The following is a 25926-nucleotide window of genomic DNA, read 5'->3' as shown; positions in this document are numbered from 1 at the left end:
GTCCCGTATTATTGGACGGAGGTAGTAGTTCTCTCTGAATCAGTTTTTGCCCTGATCACACCTATCTGAAAATACCCAAAATACCCAGTACTGAGATTCCTCCAATTGTCAAAATATTATATATATTTAAATATTTTTTAGGCATAGATACATCTATATTTGGATGAATTTAAGACAATTAATATGGATAGGAGGGAGTACCATTTTGTAATACAACAAAAAAAAGATACCGAGATAAAGCGTGAATTTACACGTCCAAACCGTGCCATCACCCTCTGCATGGATTGGTCGATCGATGAACAGAGATGTTTTAAACAAGTCATTTGATTGATTATTTGGAACCCTCATGAAGCAATCCATTTCATGTTGACCTTTCGTTCTTGAAAAAAAAAAAGTGGGTGCACGTTGTTCTCAGCGGCTCAGCGTGATTGCGCCAATGCTATCATGAAAGCATAATTAACTAGTACTTCGTATAGTATTAGTATCCTTCACATCATCACCCTTCCTTCTTTCTCCCCTTTGCCTTTTTCTGCCTCAGTGGCCTAGCATCTAGCTACTTGTACTATCTGTCTATTATATAGCAGAATAATTGCACTCCAACCTCGTCGTCTTCAATTCTTCGTGCGTCGTCGTAACAGGTGGCCAAACTCGCCCGATCAGCCGGTTACATTACGTTGCACACCCCAAAAATTGTTCGTCTTTTTCTTGAGCTGTTTCCGACTTGAGAGGAGTTCTCGTCGTATCTTCTTTTGCCTAGCTAAGCTAATTCGTCCATCTGTAATTGATGGGCCTCTTGGGCTCTTGGCATCGCCACGGGGTCATCTGTATAGAACATTACTGTTCTAGTGTTGCACTATATGCTCGGTTTTCTTTAATCAAATTTTTGACTAATGTCCTTAAGGAAATCGGGAGCGAGGGTCTTTCTTCTAAAAGAATGTTATTGGCCACACAATTAGATGTGGGTGCCTAACTATTGGTACACGCGCGGCATATGTTTACTATGCTAGTAGCTTTCTTTTTCGTCATCAAGATCAAGTTGTTTAACGGAATGGACGGGTAGAGAATCAGCCGTTGACGTTGCCCTGCACTGCACGTACGTATGGCTTCGTTGCAGACTCGCAGTTGTTGTTGATGATTCTGATATGCTAACTGCAGCACTCAAGCAAGGTCCAAGATTATTAGGTCCAACTCCTGACCAAAAAAAAAAGAGAGAGAGTAATGCAAACGCATCATCCAAGGAGTAGCTGCACCGTTCTTACGCTTTGGACGCAAAGCATACCTGTGTACAGAGTGATCTGAGAAGTATGGGAATTGGATCATTTCTTGTCAAGTTTGTTAGTTCTAGGAAGAGATTATGATGTGGGGGCTGATACTAACGAGAAGTTAGGTTACCTACCGAGAACTACTGACGCCAGTAATGAAAGGGAAATCAGTCTGATTATGCATTCTGGGCTCCTGAGAATATCTCTTTCTAGGACCTACTGGCTAACTGAATTGGGAAAAATTAGATGATTTGGTTGGCCAACTACTCTCCAGGGTCCAAATTTAGGCAGGCGTTGTCAAGGACCGAACGAGACTGGCCATACAGCTCCGGATTTTGCGCTGAATCAACAACGGCCATGAGTCAGATCAGATAGATACAGGTTCAGCTTCAACCAAAGGCCTTGATTTACTGTCACATTGCTCGACAGAAGGATCTTTTTTGTTCTTTCGCAAATTCATAATAAGCTGGGGAAAAGAAGAATCAGTGTAAGCGTTATCATTCATCTCTGAATTGCTGTCATGAGGACGTTACGAGAGATTTGTGACGCGATGATAACATCAAAGGATGTCTCGATCACAAATAATCGAGCTATACACATGCTTTGACGTCCTGACACGGTGACACTGCCGACAAATCAATCGACCGTCTGATAATAACAGGCACATAATGCAGCCTATCTCCATTCTCCCGTCCTGCCACACTGCCACTTTTTTTTTTGAGGTGCCACCTTTTGTGCTTGTGCATTGAGAAAGCAAAAAAAAAAGGGTCTAAACCAGTCTTGGCCCACCTTCTTTTAGGAACAAGTCTCGGCCCACCTATGGTTCCCCCCTGCAGCTGACCGGGCCAACCAGTGCTCTCAATTCCGCAGCAGGCCGGCCGAGGCCCGATGGTCCATCACGTCGAAGAAGTACGCATCCTTCCTTCCAAGCAGGCCCAATTGGCATCCTTGATCCTTCTCAGCCCTTCCAAGTTCGAACCCACGCACCAGTACACGACCGACCGTCAGTTCTGTTCATTTTTTTTCGCTCAAAAAAATTATTTTTCTCTCTCAAAAAAAAAGTCAGTTCTGTTCATCCTGTGCAGCTCGAAGCGGTAGAGTTTGTGGGCAGTTTCCACGACCGTCCTGGAAATTACATCGTCTTGGGGATCATCGTCGAGCATTGACCGCGCAGAAACAACTACTCAGTCCGTCTACGAAAAACTAGGAAGAACGCGGCACACGACCCATTGACGAGGCAGAAACGCATATCATTTCCCAGAAAAATTACGAAGTTAGTACGTAGAGTGATTGAGAGGAAAGGAAGCAAAGAGGTCGAGAAATGGCCGACCGAGCGGTGAAAACGAAAGCGAGATTCCCTGCCGCTTCGTCTGGGACCGTCTGACACGGCTGCTCCACATGCCAGACCCGTCCGGAAGAGTCTCCAGTCTCCTCCCCTTCTTCGTTGAGTCAACCGAAAAGGCACAACACCCAAACCCCAAACGGCCAAACCGCACCGCCACGCCACGCCCCCCCACTGGCTCTCACCAAATCAAAACCAAACCAAAACCCCCACGCACGCGCGCATGACGCAGATTTGCCACCGCCCCGCCGCCGCCGCGTCCCAACCGTCGCCGCCTCCACCTCCGCCGCCTTGCCCCTCATCAGAGATCACCCCAATACATCCGCAAAACCTCGCCGCCATGGATTCCTCCGCCGCCACCGCCGCCGTCACCACCACCGACGACGACGCGACGATGGAGGAAGCGCCCAAGGAGGATCCACGGACGCGAGCGAGATGGTGAGTTGTCGTTTCTCCTCCTCCTCCGCTGCCGACGACGACGCGCGCGGATGAACTGCGGGTGTGAATGTTCGTGTGACGAGACGAATGAGTGGCGCGCGTGCGTGCGTGCAGGTACCAGCTGGAGGCGCTGGAGCGGGCGGTGAGCGGGAACACGGTGGTGTTCCTGGAGACGGGCGCCGGGAAGACGCTCATCGCGGTGATGCTGCTGCGCGCCTACGCGCACCGCGTGCGCGGCCCCGCTCCTCGGGGTCGCTTCGCCGTCTTCCTCGTCCCCACCGTCGTGCTCGTCGAGCAGCAGGCGCGGGTCGTCGAGCAGCACACCGACCTCCGCGTCTCCAAGTTCTACGGCGCCATGGGCGTCGACCTCTGGAACGCCGAAACCTGGCGCCGCGCCGTCGCCGGCGCCGAGGTGCTCGTCATGACGCCGCAGATCCTCCTCGACAACCTCCGACACAGCTTCTTCCGCCTCCAGGACATCGCGCTGCTCATCTTCGACGAGTGCCACCACACCAAGGGAGATTCCCCGTACGCGCGCATTCTCAAGGTCCCAAAAGTTACAGCCGCTCTGTTCCATCACATTTATTATCCCAGGATTAGAATCTTGGATGCTCCCTGTTTCCCCCCCTTGTCAAACCATTTTTGTCATGTCCTTTAATGTTCCATTGCAGGAATTCTACCACCCCCAACTGAATACTAGGCCAGATGACCCTTTGCCGAGGATATTTGGGATGACTGCTTCCCCCGTATATTCAAAAAGTAAAGCCAAAGCCATTAAACTCTTGTCTTTGTTGTAGTACATCTTCTCTGAGACTCTGATTGACCAACTATGGCGAGCTAATCGTTGCATAGCTTTGCATCGGGCCAGCTATTCCAAGGAAATCTCTGAACTGGAGAACCTATTGAATTCAAAGGTCAGACCATATAAGAATTGCACATGTTCTCTGTACTGAAGAGAATCATTCTTCCTAATTTAGTCACATGTAAGGAAACTGTGCATTTGCTGTTGAAGGTGTACACTGTTGAGAGTGAAGCAGCTTTATCAGAATACATACCATTTGCCACTACCAGGATTGTGCGTTACGACGATTCTATCATTCCGCCCAACTCACATAACCATGTTATGAATTGTTTGCACAGATTGGAACAGAAGGTAATGCATTTGCCCCCATGCAACAAAGTCGAGTAGACATGTTCAGTTACTGTTTGGTGTATTCACTATGTAACACATGCTCTCGAAATACAGTTTTTTCTTCTATTTATTAATCATTTGTTACTAGAATCTACTGGTGTTATTGAATTATCTACAATTCATGACGCAAAAGATATGCTGTCCACACACAACATGGCAAATTTCAACATCTATCCAACTGTAGGGCGTAGGATACACGGGAGCAAGGCAGTGGTGTGCTATTTGAGAAATTCCCAAAGCTCAATAGGCCATCTCACTACATACAGTCAAACATATAAAGGAAACGTGCCCTAAGTTAGAACATTGTCATAGTTGTACTTGTGCAGTTTGTTCTTAAGGCAATAGTCATTGTTTATATATATTCTTGGAAGATTGTTGCTCCTGTCTGTATATTTATTTACGGTTGCGGTGTGATTACTGATAATTATATGTAATGTGCGTAGCCAACTAGCCACAATTCCTGTACCCTGTACAAAATTGTCCTAGTTGTACTTGTACAGTTGCCGTAGCCTTTCTTCCCCAAGTCTGTCACAGTCCTGAGGTCAAGACTGAGGCTATTTAGTGACATATCTGATGGTGCTGGCCCTGATTCTTATCTAATGGCACAGAGGTGGTGTTGAAGCTGTCGCCTCATGCAACAGTTAGGAAAGCGGTGGCTTTAACAGCATCAGCGTTGAATGAGGAAGAAGGGAAGTGAAAGCGATCTTAGAGCTGGCCACTAAAATCTCTTGGCGTTCATACGGCGCCAATGGTATACATTTGGAATGTTCGCATTTCTTATTGAATACAGCCATGCCTCCACATTAGGAACGTTCCTGTACAAATGCTTCTATATTTTGTTTTTCTTGGCCTTCAGTTCATATTGGTGCAATGTTGATTCTTTTTTGGAATGCATGGCCTTATTTTGTAACACTTTCAGTAACTTTAACATAGTTTTCATTCTCTTAGCATTTGGAAATCCTGAAAGGGAACTTTTATGGCTCGCGTCTGGAAAATGCGACGCAAAGGATATCAAAATTGCATCGGACATTCTTATATTGCACTGTTAATCTAGGAGTATGGCTGGCTGCAAAGGTGTGAGGACATATGATGAATTGATGATGCATGCTTGTGTTATGTTTACGTCCTAAAAAGCCTTAACCTTTTTTTCAGGCTGCCGAGGTACAATCAAATAAGGAACAATTGGTATCCTTTTGGGGCCAACAAATAGATAAAAATGTTGAATGCTTTGTTAGAAAATATAGTGAAGAAGTATGCAGAGAGCTCTCATCTTTTTCAAAGAGAGGTAGGCCCACGGTTGTAACTATTTTTGTCTACTCAACCTACCATTTCCTCAAATTTTCAACTTCAGTTATTCTGTGCAAGGCTATTTTGCCAATGGTTTCGTATACATCTCAAAATCATTCTTTGTCAACGAACCATTTGATTATTAAGTTTTGTATCTATACCTACTGATGTGCTATCCAGACTAATCGATGGCATAGCACAACACAACACATTGTTTTGTTTTTCGTGTTGTATGATATCACATGCTGTATCTGTCTATCAAACAAAATGTTATGTTATATCGAAGGCTGAGGTGGACAACAAAACTAAATTAACTTGCGATAAAACATATGGTCCTAACTTAGTTTAAACCATAGATGGCATCAAACTGTTAAAATTCAAATTTAAGGATTATACATGATACATCAATTTGAGATCTCTTTGTTTTACCAGGTCATATCGGTGAAGATTTTGCAGCCGATTTGCATGATGGGCGATTGACGTCTAAAGTTCATTGTCTTATCCAATCTCTACTGGAATACAGGTGATAGAATACTTGGACCTTATATTATTGTACACAGTACTGGCTTGCATATCACGTTCTTCAAAATTGCATTGGCTTGGCTACAAAAGGGTGACCACAGATGAATGATATTTATTCCGTAAGTTATGTATGTGGTGAACAACAATGTGCTGTACTCCCTCCGTTCCATAAAGATTGGTACGATTTTGAACTAGCTCTAGTTGATAACAATGCCAATCTTTATGAAACGGAGGGAGTACTTATTTAGTCGTTTTTGTTTTTTCTTCAAGCCATGACCTTTTAACCTCATTCCACCTTCGGTTTCCATGAAATATGGCACATGGTTGTAAACAAGGCAACAAAAATAATAAAAACATGAACATCCTGAAAAAGGCCATAAAAAGAGAGGGATGGCTCTGGTACAACGCACAATTTACATAAAAAAAATGAAATATGACCACTATCGATATGAATACTGAATAGTTCCATGTTTCTACTGGAATTTAGTGACTAAGAAATAAATTTTTGGGGATATTTTTGTCTCTAGGTAGTTCTCATTAAAAAAATTTACTTTGTTTTTGTAGATAATAGTCTCTCTCATCTCACATATATGCAAAACATAAGATACATTGTATTTGTTGAGAGTCAGAACAAGCATTGTACTGTAGACCACTATCAATATTAAAACTGAATAGTTCCGTGTTTCTACCGGAAATTAGTGACTAAAAATACTTTTTGTTTTTTTAATCCGTAGGTAGTTCTCATTAAGCTTGTTACTTCGCTTTGGTCAATTAATAGTCTCTCTCATCTCAGGCATATGCAAAACTTAAGATGCATTGTATTTGTCGAGAGAGTCATAACAAGCGTTGTATTGGAGTCCCTCCTGTCCACTATCAATCAAATGTCTGGGTGGATTGTTAAATACATGGCAGGAGATAATTCTGGTTTCGATCCTCAGAGTAGGAAAAAACATACAGAAATTGTTGACTCCTTTCGGAGTGGAAAGGTCTGTCATCAATATTGTTGTGCTGTGCTCACTATTTGTTGATGTTATTGCTCTGATGAGAAAGTGCTGTTCCTGTAGGTACATATCATTGTTGCCACACAAGTCTTGGAGGAGGGCCTGGACGTGCCAAGTTGTAATTTGATAATTAGATTTGATCCACCGGCAACTGTATGCAGCTTTATACAGTCACGTGGTCGAGCTAGGATGCAAAACTCTGACTATGTTTTACTTGTTAGAAGGCATGTCTTTAAATTCTGTTGCTATTTTCTTATTCCCATAGCAAAATCTTATGTGATTCTTTATCTTTAGGGAATTTGAAATGTTTATCTTCATAGTGGACATTGTTCACTGGTTTTCCCATTTGCCATTAAATTATCATGTTTACTTATATTTGTCACTCACTCCATTTCCCATTTTAACAATTGAAATGCTGACATTGAACAAACATCCCTGGTTTCTGCCGTTAAATGGTATTGTTCACGTATTAGTCCATGATTGCTTGATGTGATCGTCGATGATTCCAAGTCCTGTTCTGGTGATACCTGAAACACTGGGAAATAGTAAGTTCAAAAGCCACTTTGCTTTCTTTCCTGACAGGATCAGTACAGGAACCACGTGTAATCAGAACATGCCAGGAACTGGTTTCCATTCTAAGAACTGTTCAAATTTAAGTACAAAGTTGACCAATATTTTTTGTATTGTTGGGAACTAGTTATTGCCTATCATTATCTTCTGAATCAGGTGTTTGACTAGAGCTGTGGGTTATGCTCCTACCAATCACACTTTCCAATTCACCTACAAAATGTGGATCTTGCTACAATAATGAAATACCATACTCAAGTTGTCTTAAGATGATTATTAGTTGCTATTTTTATCTCAAATAGCATGATAACTTCTTCACCTTTTTCAACTTATTAGCTATGTTACTTTAGATGACGATGCAACTTTTGTATCAGGGGAGATGCCGAAGCCCTTTCTAAGACAGGAAAGTTTCTTGCAAGCGGACAAATAATGCGCGAAGAATCTCTGAGACTGGCATCTACTATGTGTCAACCACTTGGAAACACCTTGCATGGAGAAGATTTTTTCCGCGTTGAATCTACTGGAGCTACTGTGACTATGAAGTCCAGCGTTCAGTTGATTTATTTTTTTCTGCTCAAAGCTCCCATCTGATGAGTAAGTTTATTGTTCCATAAATAATGTTTTCCCTGTTGATTCATATTGCAAAGCATTTTCCGGCATAAATATTCTACTTTTTCATGGATCATTTTTCTGCCAGATATTTTAAACCTTTGCCGAGATTTATTACTAACAAGGCGTTAGGAACATGCACCCTGCACCTTCCCAAGAGCAGTCCTGTACAGACAGTTAATACAGAAGGAGGCAGTTTGCCTGAAGGCTTGCCAAGAATTGCACACTATTGGCGCCCTTACGGATTCTCTCTTACCAGAATTAGGTGTTCCATGGGAAGAAGAACCTGATATTGGTATGCTTATTATTAATGAATTCAACTAAAGCTAATTCACTTGCTCCAGTTATTATAATATTAATTTATATGTTTAAATTCTGACTGATTGTCTTGGTGAGTAGATTTATTATGCAAGTTACGAGGGTTGATCATGCAGGTTTGAATAGTACATTGTGCAAGGTGTGATGGTGGTAACTGTAGTGTTAAGGCTAAAGACTAAAGAGATTATTTTCTTACAGCCTGCTATGAAGGGAAGTGGTTCCCAAACGAGAGTTGGGAATGTTGAGTTGATTAAATTTGGAAAATTCCACACTGAGAGATTTCCTTTTTGCCTGCTTCTTAAAATATGCTTAGCTCAACCTACAGGAAAATTATTTACTCTTGATAGTAATGGAACTGATACAATTGGCTTTTCTGGTAAAGGTAGTTTTATATGTATTCAAAGTACATATATCACATGGATTGAACTTGATAGTTATTGATTATGCATTTTCGCTATACTCGAGATGTGAAGGCTAAGAATTGAGAATGAAATACAAGGCTACAACTTATTTTATTTTCACATTGTAGTTATTTTGTTTAATATGAATATACATGTCGTAGAACTGGCCTTTTATATTAACATTGCTTTAGTTGTCCTCATGTAGTTGTTGAGAAACAGCAACCCAAGCAGCCTGACTACTTTCCAGAAGAATTTTTGGGGAATTGGTTCTCCTTTTCCCATCTCGGCATATATCATTGCTACAAGATTTCACTGGGAGGGTGTTTAAAAACAATTGCTTCTCCAACTGACATAATTTTAGCTGTAAAATGTGATTTGGGATCTGACTTTATTGCTAATTCATTTAAATTGTCTGGTGCACAAGACTTTATTAGTGTTTCCATCAAATATGTTGGAAACATTCATCTAAACCAAGAACAGGTAAGTGGGGACTATGTGTTGTCTAGTTCTCTAATCATCATATCATTCTTATAGTCTCTTACTCTCTTTCATCAAATGGAATATTTTGTGTTGTCATCTTTATGATGAATTACACAATGTTTCTTTCTTCAGGTAAACAGCGCTAGAAGATTTCAGACAACTATTCTTTCTTTGCTTATTAACAAAGACCATTCTGAGGCCAGCAATGCTATTAAACAATTCCATGACATGCAAGAAGCATCTGTTGGAGTTGTCTACCTATTACTGCCCTTTGTTTCTGGCAAAGTTGATTGGTGCAGTATCAACTTCTCAACCTCACACATATATGAAACTAGTAACAAAGATACGAGGTGCTGCCACTCTTGTAAAGAAGTAGATTTACTGCAGACAAAAGATGGTCCTCTGTGCAGATGTATGCTTAAAAATTCCATTGTCAGTACCCCTCATAATAGCGAATTGTATGCTGTTACTGGGTTCCTTGACTTAAGTGGCAAATCCCTTCTGCATCTACGTGATGGAAGTGTCATCACCTACATAACCTATTACAAAACTAGGTATAAGTTTGTCCTTGTATTAATCTGTGTGCATCGTATATGTTCCTCTAAGCTATCTACACATGCATCTGTATGTACTCACTGTTTGTTTTTCCAGGCATGGTGTCGATTTAAACCATGAAAATCAATCTCTGTTGGCTGCCAGTAAACCTCCACAAGCGCGGAACTTCCTCCACAAGTGCCATTATAAAGAACAAAAAGGTTCTTTTCTGGCTTGCTGTAAATTTAGTTTTTTACTCATGCTATGCTTTATTTGAAGCTTGAGATAAATCAATCTTTTTATTTATCAAACACTAGATGCTGCCAAACTGGGCATTTTGCAGATGCCAATTTACAGTTTCGGTCATCTATAACTATGATCCGATAGGACAACTGTGTAGGTGTTGTTATAAACCATCGAGGCTTCAAGCGGTTTAAACTTCTATCTTTATGGACCCTTCTGGGGTTTCTCTACAACTTATCATAGTCATATATCACAAGATGTAATCTCTTGCCGGACAATGAAATTGATTTTTCAACTTTGTTATTAGTTAAAATGTTCAAAGTTATGGATTGAGAATATATGGCATATGCTACAAACATAATCTTATATTTCATTCCAAAGGTATTTTTGAATTTTTGTGTCAAATGTGTCAAACAGTGCATGCTTACTATGCACCTGTGGCTATGTCCTGCAAGAAGCTCTCTTTGGAAGTAATTTGGGCACCACAAATTCTTTTATGGAGTAATTGGAAGTACTTGGATAAGGGGTTTCCTGGATATTACGACACCTGTACACGCGCAAGTGTGTGTGCACTGGCCCTTGGTCTCCAGGAAACAAAAGTTCCATATTTCCTCGCACTTCCGTTGTTTAGGGCAACTTTTGCCGTCCGCTAAACCCTAGTGAGCGTGCCGTGGGCCGCCCACCAGAAAGAATACCCCGAAGCCGCTGCGCAAGGGGTCAGCATCCGTGGTTCTCTTGACTGCCTGGATGATCTGGAAACAGCAGAACAAGTGCACCTTTGAAGGGGCCACACCAAGCATTGCCGTGCTACTTGCACGGATCAAGGAGGCCACGCTCTGGGTCCATGACAGGGCTCCTGCATTGTGCATCCTGCTGCCAACATCCTGGGATATTCACAAGGGTGTTTTCTCTGTTTGAGTGTGTTATACCTGGTCTCATTTGAGATCTGTATCTAAAACTTTTCTGCTTATTCAATACATTTTCGCAGAATAAAAGAAGCAGCAGAGGCTGCTCCCATGTGGAAAGGCCTGAAACTGACAAGCGTCTTGAGAAGCCACAAGTTTTTTTTCTTTCTTTAAGATCATGCTTAAGCACTCCCAAAATAGGTGCCTTAGGCAGCATATATATTTTCATAACTATCAATGCTTCAATGTAATATGCATAATGAGTTAGAATTATATACCCTTTGATCTTAGTGCAAATAGCAGAGCTTGTTTGTTACAGCTGCGCCCATGACTGACCTGACCATACATTTCTTCATTACAGAATCCTGCAGATCATATGCTGTTGAGTTGCCACCTGAGCTCTGCCGAGTTGTCATGTCACCAGTGTCGGCTAATACTTTATACAGCTTCTCGATTATTCCGTCTGTAATGCACCGCATCCAGTGTATGCTTCTTTCTGCAAAATTGAAGGTTCAATTGGGCCCAAGAATGCAGCAGTTCATCATACCAGCTGTGAAGGTTAGTTTCTGATTGAATGTTTTTGCTTGATTTCCAACTATATTGCTGGTCTTTCATATGAGAAGGAAAATCATATTTCCCCTCTATTTTTGAAGTTTTGAGAATAGACAAGTCATGGTAATGTGCATGCGTTACTTGACTAGATCTGGAGTAAGAAGAGCAATACAGCTTTGACTTTTCCATTGTTCTATTTTCTTTTATGTTAGTATGCCAATTAAATGTATGGATGTGACTGTATTCCTCGATGAATGAATAGGACTATAAAGTGATATATTAAAATCATAAAACTGTTTGATCCATATACAACATTTTTGTTTTGCTTTGGTAAATTAAATGTTGATGGGAATGTCTCATTGCAGTATCCGATATACATGGGAGTCTGAATATCTTTACTTGAACTAACTAGCACAATATCCGTATGTTGGTAAGGATTAAAAAATAGACAATAAATTTAAAAGGAATGTTGTTTTATCGTTTATTATATTAGATCATAATACTTGGGAGTCTGAATATCTTTACTTGAACTAACTAGCACAATATCCGTATGTTGGTAAGGATTAAAAAATAGACAATAAATTTAAAAGGAATGTTGTTTTATCGTTTATTATATTAGATCATATAGTCCATATTTGTTCTCATTGATTTATGCTAAATCAACAAGTGATGCAATCCAAAGGTGGGACGGAACGCTGCCACCAATTGAGTCTTCTATAGGATTAAAGATAGTCTTCCCAATATGCATTGCTCATCTTGGAATTCCTTTGTATATTTACAACCTATTTCCTGAGTTGCAGATTCTAGAAGCAATAACAACGAAGGAATGTCAAGAGGAATTTTCACAGGAATCATTAGAAACTCTTGGGGATTCTTTCCTCAAGTATGTCACAACACAACATCTTTATAGCAAATACAAGCTTCATCATGAGGGGATACTAACCAAGATGAAGAAAAACTTGATCTCCAATGCAGCTCTATGCCAGTTGGCCTGCAACAACAATCTTGTGGTACCTAAAATTCCGCTTATAATCCTTCATGGTTTTATTTTTAAGCTAGTCATTTTGTTCTGAAGTATCTGGGCGTGATAATGTCATGCCGCAATTATATTAGTTATGGCTCTTGTCAATCTATAATTGCTTTCTCACCATTAGGCACTGTGTTCCGCATTTATGCATTGCAATATGAGCTAGGGAGCAATAGGCTGTCTGTTGGAGGATAATGAGATTACAATTTTCTCTATTATCTTTGGGCACAACTTTCTTAAGCTGAGAGATGAACTGTTTGCTGATACTGTAAATTGATGGCATTTGTATACCTGTTCCTACTCTCTGGTAAGACATGGCTTGACCAGTTTTTGTAGTGAGGTACGAATTCCGTGATTATGCAATGGAATACAAATTATGTGGACAAAAATCATCCATTACTAAAACTGGAGATCATGCTTTTTCTTACCATATTATTTTGATAGGAAATGCAAGCTTTATTACCCCTGGCCTTTGCATCCAGGATACATATAGCCCAAAGTCTTTACATTATTCGCAACAACTTGAAAACATATGACCCCATCCAAAAGTGTGACAGGCTACACATCAAACCGGCTTACAAACAGGCCCTGTTTGGTTGGGCTTAAACTGCTTTCTGACTTTTGGCTTATAAGCCACAAAAGCACCTATTTAGGTGCTTTCGGCTTTAGCTTTTGGCATTGGACTTGATATTGTTAGATGATGGTATAAACAAAAGGCCAAAGTCAAAAGTACCTATTTAGGTGGCTTATAAGCCAAAAGTCAAAAAGCAGTTTTAAGTAACCTAGAGCTAGCACGCCACTCAAACCGGGAATTAATTCCCTGGCGATCCACTCTTGTCGCTTGGCGCATAACTCCATCAGTTCCTTGTGCTGCACCTTCTGTAACAACAGACAACGCCCCTACTCACAGCTGTTTCTTTTGTCATGCTGCTCAGAAGTTGGACTTAACTAAGATCATTGTTCTTTGTATTAGGTGCTAGATAACATTTGCTTCCCTTTCTGTTTGGTTGGCAGGGATACATTCAAGGTGAAAAGTTTAACCCAAAAGGTTGGATCATTCCAGGGCTTTGTTACGATGCTTGTAGTAACGGCAAAATTTTCTGTTTAAGCTCCAATGATATGTACAGTTTGAGGACATTGTCTCTTAGGAGTAAGAGAATAGCAGATACAGTTGAGGCATTAATTGGGGCCTACCTCAGTGCTGCTGGTGAGCAGGCAGCGTTTCTTTTCCTAAAATCATTAGGAATGGATATAGAATATCACAGCAAAATTCCAATTGAAAGGGAGATTGGAATAAAATCTGAAGAGTTCATCAACGTCAAAAGTTTGGAAATAATTCTTGGTTATGACTTCAAGGATCCTTTATTGTTGATGGAAGCATTGACACATGGGTCATACCAGACTGCTGGCACTACTTCATGCTATCAGGTTGATCTGAAAACCTATGTGCTTCTATATCTTTAATTTCATAAAACATCCTTCCTCACAAAGTGCAAAGGTCTAACCGCCATTGCCACATTGGAAACAATGGTGCTAGGAACTAGTTATACGGCGGATCGGTGCCTGCCTTCTAGACCACTATATTCTCTTGTGCAGCCTCAGTCTTCTGAAAAACTGTCTGCTCAGTATGTAATGCATGAATTCTATAAGAAAAGGACATTTAGTGGGTTATATATATATTATAATACAGTAGTAAATTATGAAATTATCTGGTTGAACTGTATCAGCACAAGACTAAGCATAATGAGGATTAGATTGTGTAAACATTTTAGAAGTGGACGGGAACCACAGATACGTGTTTTGTAAATTATTCAGAGCAAATACTTGGAATGAGGATTCATCTAACAAGTCTGCTTGATGGGTGAAACTTTGGACAAACAGTAAGCAAGGGTGTCGTTTGCAAGCTGCAGTGACTCTGGTACTCTTCAACTAAACAGTACAGGGTGGTGCTGTAGCCTGCACAATGGCACATCACCCACATTATCAGAAGCGCTGGTGTTGCTTAGGAGTAAGATCATTTAGTTCGGGTTACATAAGGTTAGCGGTTCACAAGAGATCTTTTCTTGTCACTGCTTATCGCTTGAGGCTTGCGAACAACCAGACCAAAAACTGGAGGGAGCCTGGTTCAGGTTTCTTGCAAATTTTGATTTTGCATGTGACGTTTCAGATATAAACTAGATGCAATTATAATTCTTTTGGCATGGTAGATGCATTTAAAAGAGCGCTTCATGGGGGTCTGCACCTAAAATGGGATGCCGTAAAGTGAAACCCAGCTTGTTTATGGAACTTACACTTATTTAATATATATACCTCTCCTTTGTTGAAATAAGCCTTAGCCCTTGTTGTCTTGATGACACCAACTAGCGAGAATGTAAGATTTATTGCAAAGTTTCTGTTCATTTGTTTGATGATCTATTGGTATGTGAATTCAAATGTAGTGCTGTGAAGCATATATTGCTTCAACTACACGTAAATTTATGTGAAGCTGCAGTACACTTTCTTTGGGTAATATTCATACTAGTTTGTACCCTTGTGCAGAGACTTGAGTTTCTCGGAGATGCTGTGTTGGACCATATCTTCACTCTATATTTCTACAATCAGTACCCTGAATGCACTCCAGCATTGTTAACAGATCTTAGATCCGCTTCTGTGAACAACAGTTGCTATGCGCATGCTGCTGTTAAAGCAGGACTAAACAAGCACATTCTTCATTCGTCTTCGGAACTGCACAGAAAGATGGCTTACTACCTTGAGAATTTTGGGCAGACATTTAGGGGTCCATCGCATGGTTGGGAGGCAGGCATTGGTCTACCCAAGGTGTGTTCTGGTTCTCTACTGTTTGATGGTTCTGATCCTTATTTCTGTGCTTACCATGTTTTTTATTGCATTTCTTCTTTTGCTTGGTCTGGTGTAGCCTATATTGTATTAGGAACCCCTGAAAGCGTCTATTGAACCACTCCATGGACCATGGTTACAAGATATGGATACAAAATTTCACCAGACTCAAGCTCATTGCCAATGATACAAAACTGAGAAAAATGTGAAAATTATAAACTTGGTTAGTACTGCTTAAGGTGCAGTAACTGGTTTTATATCTGTCAAATATCACCTTTCCAGATTTTGAGTGACTGTAACCGGTCATGTACTGACTGAAATTTGCCCGTTACCATTGAACAGAACGTTAACAAGTTAGCAACATATACATTTTCTGAGGCATTATTGCCTAGATAAGAAATACTTGATTCAGATTACGAAATTAAGCAATCAAACAGGGGAAATGCAAAGACTGATGAGGAAGCTATCATCTGATTCCTTTCAATATGATTTATGTGTATTAACTTCCGTATAAGAAAACACAACGGCAATTTTCTGAGGATTTTAAATTCAAATTTCAACTTCTCAGGATGATATTTTTATCAGTCTAGGTCGATAAGCTTGTCACCTCGCTTACAGCCGATTGTTTTTATCCCTGGTTGTAGCTAGGCGACGAAATTCTAGACGAATTTAAAGAATGTTTTATGGTCTCTATAAGTAGTGCCAAAATCAATAAAAGAATAGCTAATAGAATGTGACAATCAGTAGCATAGGTGCTACGAGGAGTCGAGGACTCACCTCTAATTACTGGTAATGGGTGGCACAAACCTTCCTACTTATCTGGAAGGTATGACTGAGAGTGATGGTTGATGGTAACGAGCTGTTTCTGGGAGTTAACCCTTTATAGGCGTATGATTTTTTACACTCCGAAAGATAGTAAGGTCAGGATAAACCCTAAATGGTACTCTATCCGTTCCATAATTCTTGTCAAAATATTACATGTATCTAGATGCTTTTTAGGAATAGATACATCAATTTTTGGGCAAATTTGAGACAAAAATTTGGGACGGAGTGAGTACTCCAGAAGTACATAGAAGTGTGAAGTGTCATAAAAATACTATTGTTTAGACTTTAGGGTTTCTAAACTGGAGCCCAATTCCTATAATTCCATAAGTCTTTGTTTCTCTCTGCTCCTGGATTCTTTCCATTGCATGACTCAAGTTGGACTTACTGCTTGTTTGGAAAATAAAAACAGGTTCTCGGGGATGTTATCGAGTCAATAGCTGGTGCGATTTATCTTGACAGTCAGTATGACAAAGAGGTGGTTTGGAGAAGCATAAAACGGCTATTGGAGCCTCTTGCTACTCCAGAGACCGTTGCATGTGACCCGGTGAAAGAGCTGCAGGAATTTTGTGATCACAGATCCTACAGTATGTCTTACACAAAAACCCAGAAGGATGGAGTATCATCGTTTGTTGCAGAGGTGCAGGTTGAAGGGACTACTTACTCGGCAACTCAAACAGGCCATGATAAGTTAGTGGCCAAAAAACTGGCAGCGAAGGCAGTGCTAGCAGATCTAAAGTCTGCAATACCATGAGTCCATCGGACATGCAGCGGTAGCCAATGATCAGATATTACTACTTCCATGTTTTTACAGTTACTCACGATGTATCAGTGGGTCGTAAGTCTTAACTAGCCTGTAGATAGACCTACTCAAGTTTTCCTGGGATTCCGCGTGTACTTTACAGATGTGCAGCATAGTCTATGCTTGTGAAAATTCAGCTTCATGAAATCTGGTACGTTTCATGATCTGGGAGGCATCTATTGGACTGCACATCTGTAAAGTGTGGGCATATGATCTCAAAACATGGTGTAGATACAGACTTTATTGTATTTTAACTTTTTTACTTGTACATTTTACATTTTCCCTCACTTGGTACATAAAACGGGTCGTTTTGGTAATGGAAATGGAAATCTTGGTGGATATCGCGCATGTTTGCACAGACATACATACTTCTAGTGAATGTCCTGTAAATATCAAAATCTGCCAATGTTTTTGCTTCTTGCCGTGTTTGCGTAGTTTCATTGAGCGTCACTAATGGAGGTTCTAAAACCGTAGTTTCCAGTTTGCAGTTGCACAACTCCAAAAAATTTCTCCTCAAGATAATTTCCTTTTTTTTTTACACTTGAAGAGCTGGCACCTGCCCACTAATTGTACTGCTTGTACAATTCTAGCAGTACGACGAAGACCTCCGTCGTGACAAATGAACGGTGGAACTTGTGACCCTCTCTAAGATTTGTAAATTTATACTCCCTCCGTTCCTCAAATTAGAGCGTATATTGTTTTGTTTGACCGAGTCTTTGACCAAGAATTAATCTATGGACGTGAGACTTATGTGATACAAATCATAACTACAAACAAATACTTTTGGATACGAGTACAATGATATTAATTTTTATTTCAAAAAAAAAATTAATAGATTAATTCTTGGTCAAAGAGTCGGTCAAAGAAAACAATATAGGCCTTAATTTAAGAAAACTATACGAGTACAACATAAGCTATCTATTTTTTTTTCCTCCGTAATAATTGTATTATTTTTTGTCCTTCTTATACTCTCTCCATCTCATCTGCCCAAATATAACTGTATTTATATCAAAAACGTCTTCCGTTCATGCCTCCAAGTAGCTGTCTCTATTTTAATTTTACTTGCAATGGCGGCGGATACAGAGAAAATGTATCAGAACACTCACATTTCTTTCGTTCTAAATCTTCCGAGAAACAAGCATCACCAGGTAATCGGTAGCCGGTAGGTCCCTTAGATGTCGATAACCAAACATCAGCGATCCTTGACCGAATTAAATCTTGACCAAAGGAGGCATGTCCTATCCTGCAACGAAGGGCTTAGATCAGACCCTGACCAGACCTAGCATAGTGCCATTCAATAGTGCAAGCGGTAGTTCTGACTTTGCTGGTGGACCAACATCAATTCCACCGAACAAAAAACGTCGCAAGTTTCAGGCTCCTACCACAACGAACGCAGCAGGGAGGGACATCTTGTTCTCTGGCCAGCCATGGCCTCTGGCCTCTGCACCTGCAGCAAAGCACGGTATTCTTTGACGTTGTACACTCGTAGCAGCAGTAGTACCTTTCAAAGGCGAATTCGCATCGTCCTTTGTTGACAGGAGGAAGGAAGGAAAGAGAGAGAAGTCGGCACGAGACGAAGCATCTGTTTTCTATGTAACCCGCCCGTTCATACGCCGCAGAATCGATGGAATAACAAGTGGTCCGAGCCACATCTTATCGTGGATGGATATCATTCGATCCCCCTCCCCTGCCTCGCCTGGTGCTCCATCGAAAACACGTTTGGCTACATTAACAGGTCGATTAACCCGGTGGTAACAATACAACAGCACACCCATGCGTCTGCACATAATTAGTCGGCCAGAAACGTCAGCCGTCGTATGCTCAACAGAAGCTGACAAGCAACAACAAAATCTGCCTGGCCGACCGGACACGTACACAAGCTTTGTTCGAGCTCCTGGAGGCTGGGCGTGTCGCCGTGTCAGCCGCGCAGAGGACTGGAAGGAGAAGGACCATACGGTGCGCAACTCATGTGACCCTGTTGGGTTCAAACCGCAGCCGGCCGACCACTCGATTAGCCTAGGATTAATAATTCTCGTCTCGTGGTGACGATTGGCTGTGTTGCAGGCATCTTAAGGACCGGCAAACAATCCGTGATAATATCGCATACGTGTAAAGTCAACCAAAAATAAGCCTAACTTGGAAGAAAGAAAAGATGGAAATCCTGCTGGTTGGAGCCACAAAATAATTTTACTTGCAAAATCGAGGCTCTGAAACAGAGAGAGCCATTGCCGTTGATGACATCCCTGATGAAGATGTCAACGAAAGTCGAAAGCGAGGAGCTGGCCGCACATTCATCTACAGAAAAATTGTACGGCACATCAGTTGAATATATCCAACGGTAAATACGGATCCAATGGTTTGGTCCAAAGCGCACGATGCTCTACTCAGTAAGAGACAGTTCTACAAATATACTAATCCCACAAGCGTAGTAGTAGTGATCACACCAGCGGCCCACAAGTGTCTCCCTGTCTGAAAACATGACAAGAACAACCAGAAACAAAGGCAAACCTCTTCTTCTTCTTTCCGAAACTGAAAGAGGCACTTTGTAAAACAAACAGTTGTGTCAGCACTACTAAAAACAGGAGAGCACAATCAAGAAAGAAAGAAAAAAGAGAGAGGCCACTTTGAAGCAGTCAGCCCGCCGGACGGACGGCCGGCCGGTCAAAAAGGCCGAGAGTAATCCACGGAGCGCCCGCGCGGCCTTGAGCATGATAGACGCGTGCGCTGCTCCCGCGCCGCGACGCTTTCCCCGCAGCTTTAGCCGACCTCATTCTAAAGAAGCCGATTCCATCCCGATTAGTTAATAGCAAAACGGAATCATATCGGCATCAGCCGCCCGCGCACGGGACCCGGTCGTCATTGTCCCCCGGCTTCCCTTCCCCTTGCTCATGTGGAAGTAAATTGGATGGTAATATAAGTGTCAATTAGACAATGTTGTGATGTGATATAATAATAAATGAAAAAAAGAGTGAGCTGGTAACTAGATATGTTACCATAACATCATACAAACTAAGACAATATGAATTTACAGTCTAATAAATGACTTAATATATGACATCACATATAAGTTAGTATCCACTATGAAAATAGTAAGTTAAAGTAATAACATAAGTATATAAGTATGTTACTACTCTAAGTTAGAGCCCACTACGAGAACGAACCTAATCTCTGCGATGCCATGTCGGCGTGTGCAGCCAGACACGTATCTCATCAAGTCGGCTGCCGATCCAATGAACACAAGCACAACAGGGCTTGAGATGGCAAGATGGCAAGTTGGCGCAACAATTTGCAGCCCTTCCTGCGACTGTAGGAACATACTACGTTCATGCTGTGTTGTTTTCGATAGTCGCACGCACACGACGGAAGCGTGACGTGAAGCACGTTTGACGGGGCATTTTCCTCTGTTGTCTACACCCCAAGTGACCATCCAGACTAAGCTAAATTAGACGCCGGGGGAATGAGGATGGCTAATAGAGTAACTTGGATATGCTAGCTGCCGGTCAACTTCTCCCCGGGACTTCCCAACCACGTCCTCCCTGCAGGGCGGCTTACTTAGGATTCAGCCACACTCAATCAAAGCTTAAGAAAAAGAAATATCAAGCCCCGCGCCCGTCGTTCTCTTCTCCCCGTTGTTGCTTCCAGGAAACGTCGAGTCGATGCCACGGCCACAGAACAGGACCCTCTGTAGGCGTTAGTACTAGTACTACTGTACGTTGGTTCACCGAATCGTTCCGGGCCCGACCGATGGCTTTGCTTGGTTGCTTGCGCCCGAGACGCATACCGGAAGGGAAAGGGACACGGAAGAATTGGGACTTTGGAAAGGGGCCAGGGGCCGGCAAGAAACCGTTATACCGAACCTGAACCCAACTTCCCAGGACGAAACGAACGAACGGCCGTGGTCCTCCACCCGTTGGGATGGGATTCCGGGGGACTTTGCCTGCTGCCCGTTCCATTCGCATTCCAATTCCATTTAGTTGCTTCAAGCATATCGATATATCGGCGTCAAGCCATCCATCCATCGGCCGGGAGCGGGAGGGACCGGCCGAGAAGCACCGTGTGACACGCTCGCGGCACACGGTCCACGTTTCCTGGCCTGGCCCTGGGGCAGCAGCAGTTGAGAGGCTTTGGTGACGGGAGCAATCCAAATTTTGTTCCCCCCACCCCTGACGATCCGGCGTCGTGTCCTGCACAATCCAGGGAGGGAAAGCTGGAGACCGCATTATTAACCGTGGGGACAGTATCTGAGCCCGGAGCCCATCTGAGCCTGCAGCACTGACTGAACGAGCGGCAGCACCAGTAGAGCACAGGGCCCCGTGCGTCAGTTTACGGTTGGGTCTGCTCGCTTAACGGCATGGCTCGTGCGACATGTCCATTTCATTCAAGGTGCCGGAATAGGATCTTTTCTTTGGTGCAACGGCGCACCGGGACGCCATCACAGTGGAGGATTAGACGGGGATGGCCGTGGGAGGGAGGTCCAACGAACCAACCAAACCAAACCCACCAGGAACGGACCCTCCCGGGTCATGGCTGCTTTGCTCTGCGCTGCTCGCGTCAACATTTTTCAAAATCGGTCGCCATCTCGCCTTTCCCTCCACTGTTCTGTTCGCTCACCAAAACCCCCTCGCCCTCTTATCCCAATCCCACGGACGCCTTCCGTATAAGTAGCGCCACGCCGCTCCATCACGCTATAATCCCATCATCATTCTCCAGCCCCCCGGCGCACTTCAGTTCCAATTCAACTCAACTCCAGCCAGCCAGCCAGCCGCCGCTCCCAATTCAAATCAAAATATATTACTCACCACGAAGCACGCCTGCAAACAAGCTTTCCGCCCCAGGACGACGGCGGCTCTCCTGGACTCCACCAAGTTTGCGTCAGGGGAGAAGCGAAGCGACGGCCGCCGATTAAAGGCGAAGAGGAATTCTTTTCGATGGCGGTGACGGCTTCGACGGTGGCGGCGGCGGCGACGATGCTGGCGGCGGTGGCGGCCATCTTCCTCTCCTTCGTGCTCTGCTTCTACATCTGCCTCTGCGCCAAGCGCTCCTCCGCCAGAGCAAGCTCCCCGCCTCCTCCCCCCGGCAGCGGCGTCCTCGCGCACCTGCGGTACTTGTTCTGCGGCTCCTCCTCCCCCGCCACCACGGACTCCTCTTCCCCCTCCTCCGGCGCCGCTCTCTGGTTCTACGACGGAGGCCTGGACGACGCCTCCATGGCGTCCCTGCCCAAGAAGGAGGTCTCCAAGGGGGACGCCGCCACGGACTGCGCCGTGTGCATCACCGAGCTGGCACCCGGGGACACGGCCCGCGTGCTGCCCCGCTGCGGCCATGGCTTCCACGTCGACTGCGTCGACATGTGGCTCAAGTCCCACTCCACCTGCCCGCTCTGCCGCTGCCCCGCCGTCGACTCCCCGCCGCTCCCGCCGGCGCCCGTGCACGCGCCCGAGGCCGACCCGGACTCCCCCAACTTCCCCACCAACGTCCTCTTCTTCGGGTCGCAGGATGACGTCAGCACCGGCCGCGCCCAGCCGCAGCCGCAGCTGCCGGCCTTGGTGACGACGGCGGCGGCACAGGCAGAAGCGCCGCCGGCTTCTGGCGTGATTGGGCTGCGGCGGCTTCTCGGGTGTGGCGGCTCGTCGTCGCCCCCTCAGCAGCAGCAGGACATAGAGATGGGGCTCGCCCCCGGCGGCGAGAACTGCGCGCCGCACCAAGCAGCGGGCTCTTCTTGAGGGCATGGCGGCTAATTCCTTCCCTTCCCTCCAAACTTTTGTGCCGTCTTCTTCTTCTTCCTTGCGTGCCGTCGTCGCAAGTTTTCCCCGCCGGTGTCGTCCCCTCCCTCTCTCCGTTAATTTACTCCTTTCTTTACTTTACTCGGAGTAAAAAACAAAAACTGTACAGATTTTTATAGGCGTTTTGATGTACACACACGTGGATAGAAAAAAGATCATGTTCTCGCATGACGTCACAAAGGGAGAAAAGAAAGTGAAAAAAAGCCTCAAGTTTGGATGCACATTTCTGTTGTTTCCTCACATGCCGTGTCATTGTGTCTGCTTCAAAATTTGCAACTTGCAAAGCGGTCAAATTCAGCGGTACTACTGTACTCCGTAATTGCGTAGGGCTCGACAGGGACACTGTTTTCTACCGTTTATTCCGTTATTGCAGTTGTACTCTACTCTCTTGTCCTCCTCTTCTCTCCATCTGAACGCCGGGTGCCCGATGTCAAATCCGTGCCAAATTTGCCGTATCTTCCATCCAGAACGCTGTCAAGGGCTAGGGACCTCAGCAGAGGCGCCAAAATTGGAGATTTGACAGGAGATAAGCTGAGAAGAACATATATGACTACACCTTGTTCTCCAACTCCACCAGTACCAAGACATTATCAACCACTAGTGTCCACCCATAGGTCATCATAGCCGCCTAATGCACTAATCAACCTGAACAACCCTAAACCCTTTACCTAAAAAAAGAAGAGAAAAAGGACAAGGAAAAAAGTCCAGCGCCGCCGCCTTGTATATGATCGAGCTAGGAATTAATTCATGTACACTGTTGTTTAATCAGTTCGTGTTCCATTAATTCCTGTTGCCTACTTGGTCGTCGTTTCAAACTTGCTGGCCAAAGAGGGTGGGTTGACTTAAAAAGATAAGTTGAGTCAGCAGCAAGCATGGTGGTGCCGGGTAGTTGGCCAAACAAGCAACAAGGACCCAAGGACAGCAACCTCAACAAATCAATTCGGAGATAGCTGAGCTAATCGCTTGCAAATCAGTTCAGTTTTATATGGTGTTATGATCATTACTACAGTACCACCCAAAAATTTCTTTCTGATGAAAAGAAGTAGTGCTCCGTACATGTCAGGGCTAGAGAGTTATAGGCCCCATGGTGTAGGAAGAAAGAGAGAAAATTTCGGTTTGCTTCGGTCGAGTCACCGGCAGTAGCCAGCACGGTCACCAATGGATAGGCCTTCGAACCATCTGGACGAATGAGAGGACATCAACATCCATGGTCTATAAATAAAAAAACCTTTGTGTCCATACACATTTACATCAACCAAGACATCTTCTATTTTGCTTGGTTCTCTGTTCATCTGGCTAGCTAGGAACGGCGTTTCTTTAGCAGATGAATACGTGATGGCCGCGAGATTCTCTTCACCTTGCTTGATGACGATGATGAGTTTAATCTCCTTCCAATTAAATCCAAGAAGGAGAGATCTTTCCAGATGTTCCATTCCCCAAGCCTATCTACACACATCGATCATTTCGATCCCTTTCTTCATATCAATGCTTTTCCCGCATCTTAATCAGATGCAAAAAAACCCCTCTACAAATTAAAGATTCCGGAGACAAATCAACGGGGCACGCAAAATTAAACTTGAGGTCCTCAGCAAGCCCAACATACGTACATAGATGTCGACAAAGATCGATCGATATAATTGCGATAGCCCTTATCCGGATTATGTCGCTTTCCTCTTAGGTTAGGCTTGCTTACACGCCTGACGCCGGAACAGGTATATATGTGCCGATATTTTAGTGTGGAAACTAGCGCTGTTTGAGCCTGACAAATATTATGATTGCGAAATGATGTAAGCTAGAGTGCCTCTTTTCTGCGGAAGAGAAGCGATAATGGCCCGGGATTTGTTGTTGTTTGGGTGGGGATTTCTGCGCTCAGGACCTGTTGTGGTGCAGGTACGGTATGGACCATGTGGATTATTGGCTGCATTCAGGTGTGTCTGTGTGGAACAGAAAATGCATAATGGTGATGCGAGTTATGGGCCTGAAATTAACGTGGACTAGTTCGTTGTCGGGGTCGTGGAGGAGGATCGCGCTTTTGCGAGGGAAAAGGAAAATACGGAGGGTATATATCGAACGTATACAAAGAAGTGGTTGCAGCTGATCTTGGGGAAAGAACATCCGGTGACGTTGGCAGACGTTCTAGAAAACTCCTCGATCCTCCGACCAAGGAGGCTAACTATGGATTGCTCTTTGTTTACTGTTACAGAGAGGTTCGGCCGGAAGGACTCTGAGATGCAATGGATATTCATTCACATGCGACCGTGTGGTCGGAAGAGGCCCTGAAAGGCTGAAAGCAGGCTGCGGAGTTGCAGGCATGTGCCGGGGGGGGGGGGGGGGGGGGGGGGGGCTGTATCACTGGACTGTGAATAAAGATAAATAGAACTGGGCAACAGGAAGGCCGAATTCCAGGACGGCTTGCCGCGCCGGTCCGACACCAGTGGAGGTGCAGTGGCGCGGCGTTTTCTTTTGCTTTTGAAGAGGCGGACCCGGACCAGGAGGATGTGAGGCAGCGGTAATAATGCCAATGATGGGGTCAAAGGCCCCGTTGATTAGGGTCTTGCTTGCCATCATCTCATACTAAAATTAAAATTAGCCACCACTGGCTCCAGCACTCGAATGTCCAGCGTGCGCGCCGGGGAATCTAGCATTTCCTCCCAGCCTCCCAGGCCTATTCCCCTTTCCATTTTTGGGTACAGTACATGTGCACGGGCCCCGATTCCCCCCCGAGGTGTGCAACCGTGCAACAGGACAGGAATTGGGAACGCGGAAATAAAGGCCGGTTAGACGTGGCGACGTATGGCTGGCTGCCGTGTGCTCGAAAGATTTGTCCGGAAAGACGGCGCCTGGATTTCTCGGTTTGCGTTTCTCTCGGAAGGGCGAAGGGGAGGCGTCCACGTGCAGGGAGGCGGGACGGGCGCCGGCGGACACCGAGGCCGACGCGTGGCGCGGGTAAGAACCAACCAGAGGCGACGACGACGAGACGAATGGGAAAAGAGAAATGCGAAGCGGG

The 25926-nt window shown here is 44.0% G+C and overlaps 2 protein-coding genes across 2 annotated transcripts; both read left to right on the top strand.

The window, feature by feature from the left end:
- The first annotated feature begins 2754 nt into the window (after positions 1 to 2754).
- LOC100834257 (endoribonuclease Dicer homolog 2a-like) lies at positions 2755 to 17478 on the top strand. The gene is given in 22 exon segments (XM_024461711.1): positions 2755 to 3042; positions 3157 to 3589; positions 3714 to 3801; positions 3895 to 3956; positions 4055 to 4195; positions 5183 to 5308; positions 5387 to 5519; positions 5954 to 6044; positions 6837 to 7029; positions 7108 to 7268; positions 7986 to 8175; positions 8177 to 8205; positions 8309 to 8410; positions 8412 to 8515; positions 9145 to 9419; positions 9552 to 9973; positions 10071 to 10174; positions 11463 to 11659; positions 12454 to 12663; positions 13695 to 14108; positions 15219 to 15497; positions 16750 to 17478. Coding segments are annotated over 22 exon segments (4311 nt in total). The 5' UTR covers positions 2755 to 2827; the 3' UTR covers positions 17092 to 17478.
- A 4259-nt stretch (positions 17479 to 21737) lies between these two features.
- On the top strand, positions 21738 to 23159 carry LOC100833945 (E3 ubiquitin-protein ligase EL5). The gene has a single exon (XM_003559897.4). The coding sequence runs from the start codon at positions 22068 to 22070 to the stop codon at positions 22857 to 22859; it is 792 nt and encodes a 263-aa protein (XP_003559945.1). The 5' UTR covers positions 21738 to 22067; the 3' UTR covers positions 22860 to 23159.
- Positions 23160 to 25926: the final 2767 nt, after the last annotated feature.

Source organism: Brachypodium distachyon, chromosome 1 (genome assembly GCF_000005505.3).
Source record: "Brachypodium distachyon strain Bd21 chromosome 1, Brachypodium_distachyon_v3.0, whole genome shotgun sequence".
In the NCBI taxonomy this organism is placed as follows: domain Eukaryota; kingdom Viridiplantae; phylum Streptophyta; class Magnoliopsida; order Poales; family Poaceae; genus Brachypodium; species Brachypodium distachyon.
The sequence above is the reverse complement of the archived record's forward strand: the minus strand, read 5'-3'. Positions and strand labels throughout refer to the sequence as shown.

Bases quoted from the DNA above. Each gene is read 5' to 3' on its own strand.
- LOC100833945 (XM_003559897.4), top strand. From the start codon at position 22,068: ATGGCGGTGACGGCTTCGACGGTGGCGGCGGCGGCGACGATGCTGGCG.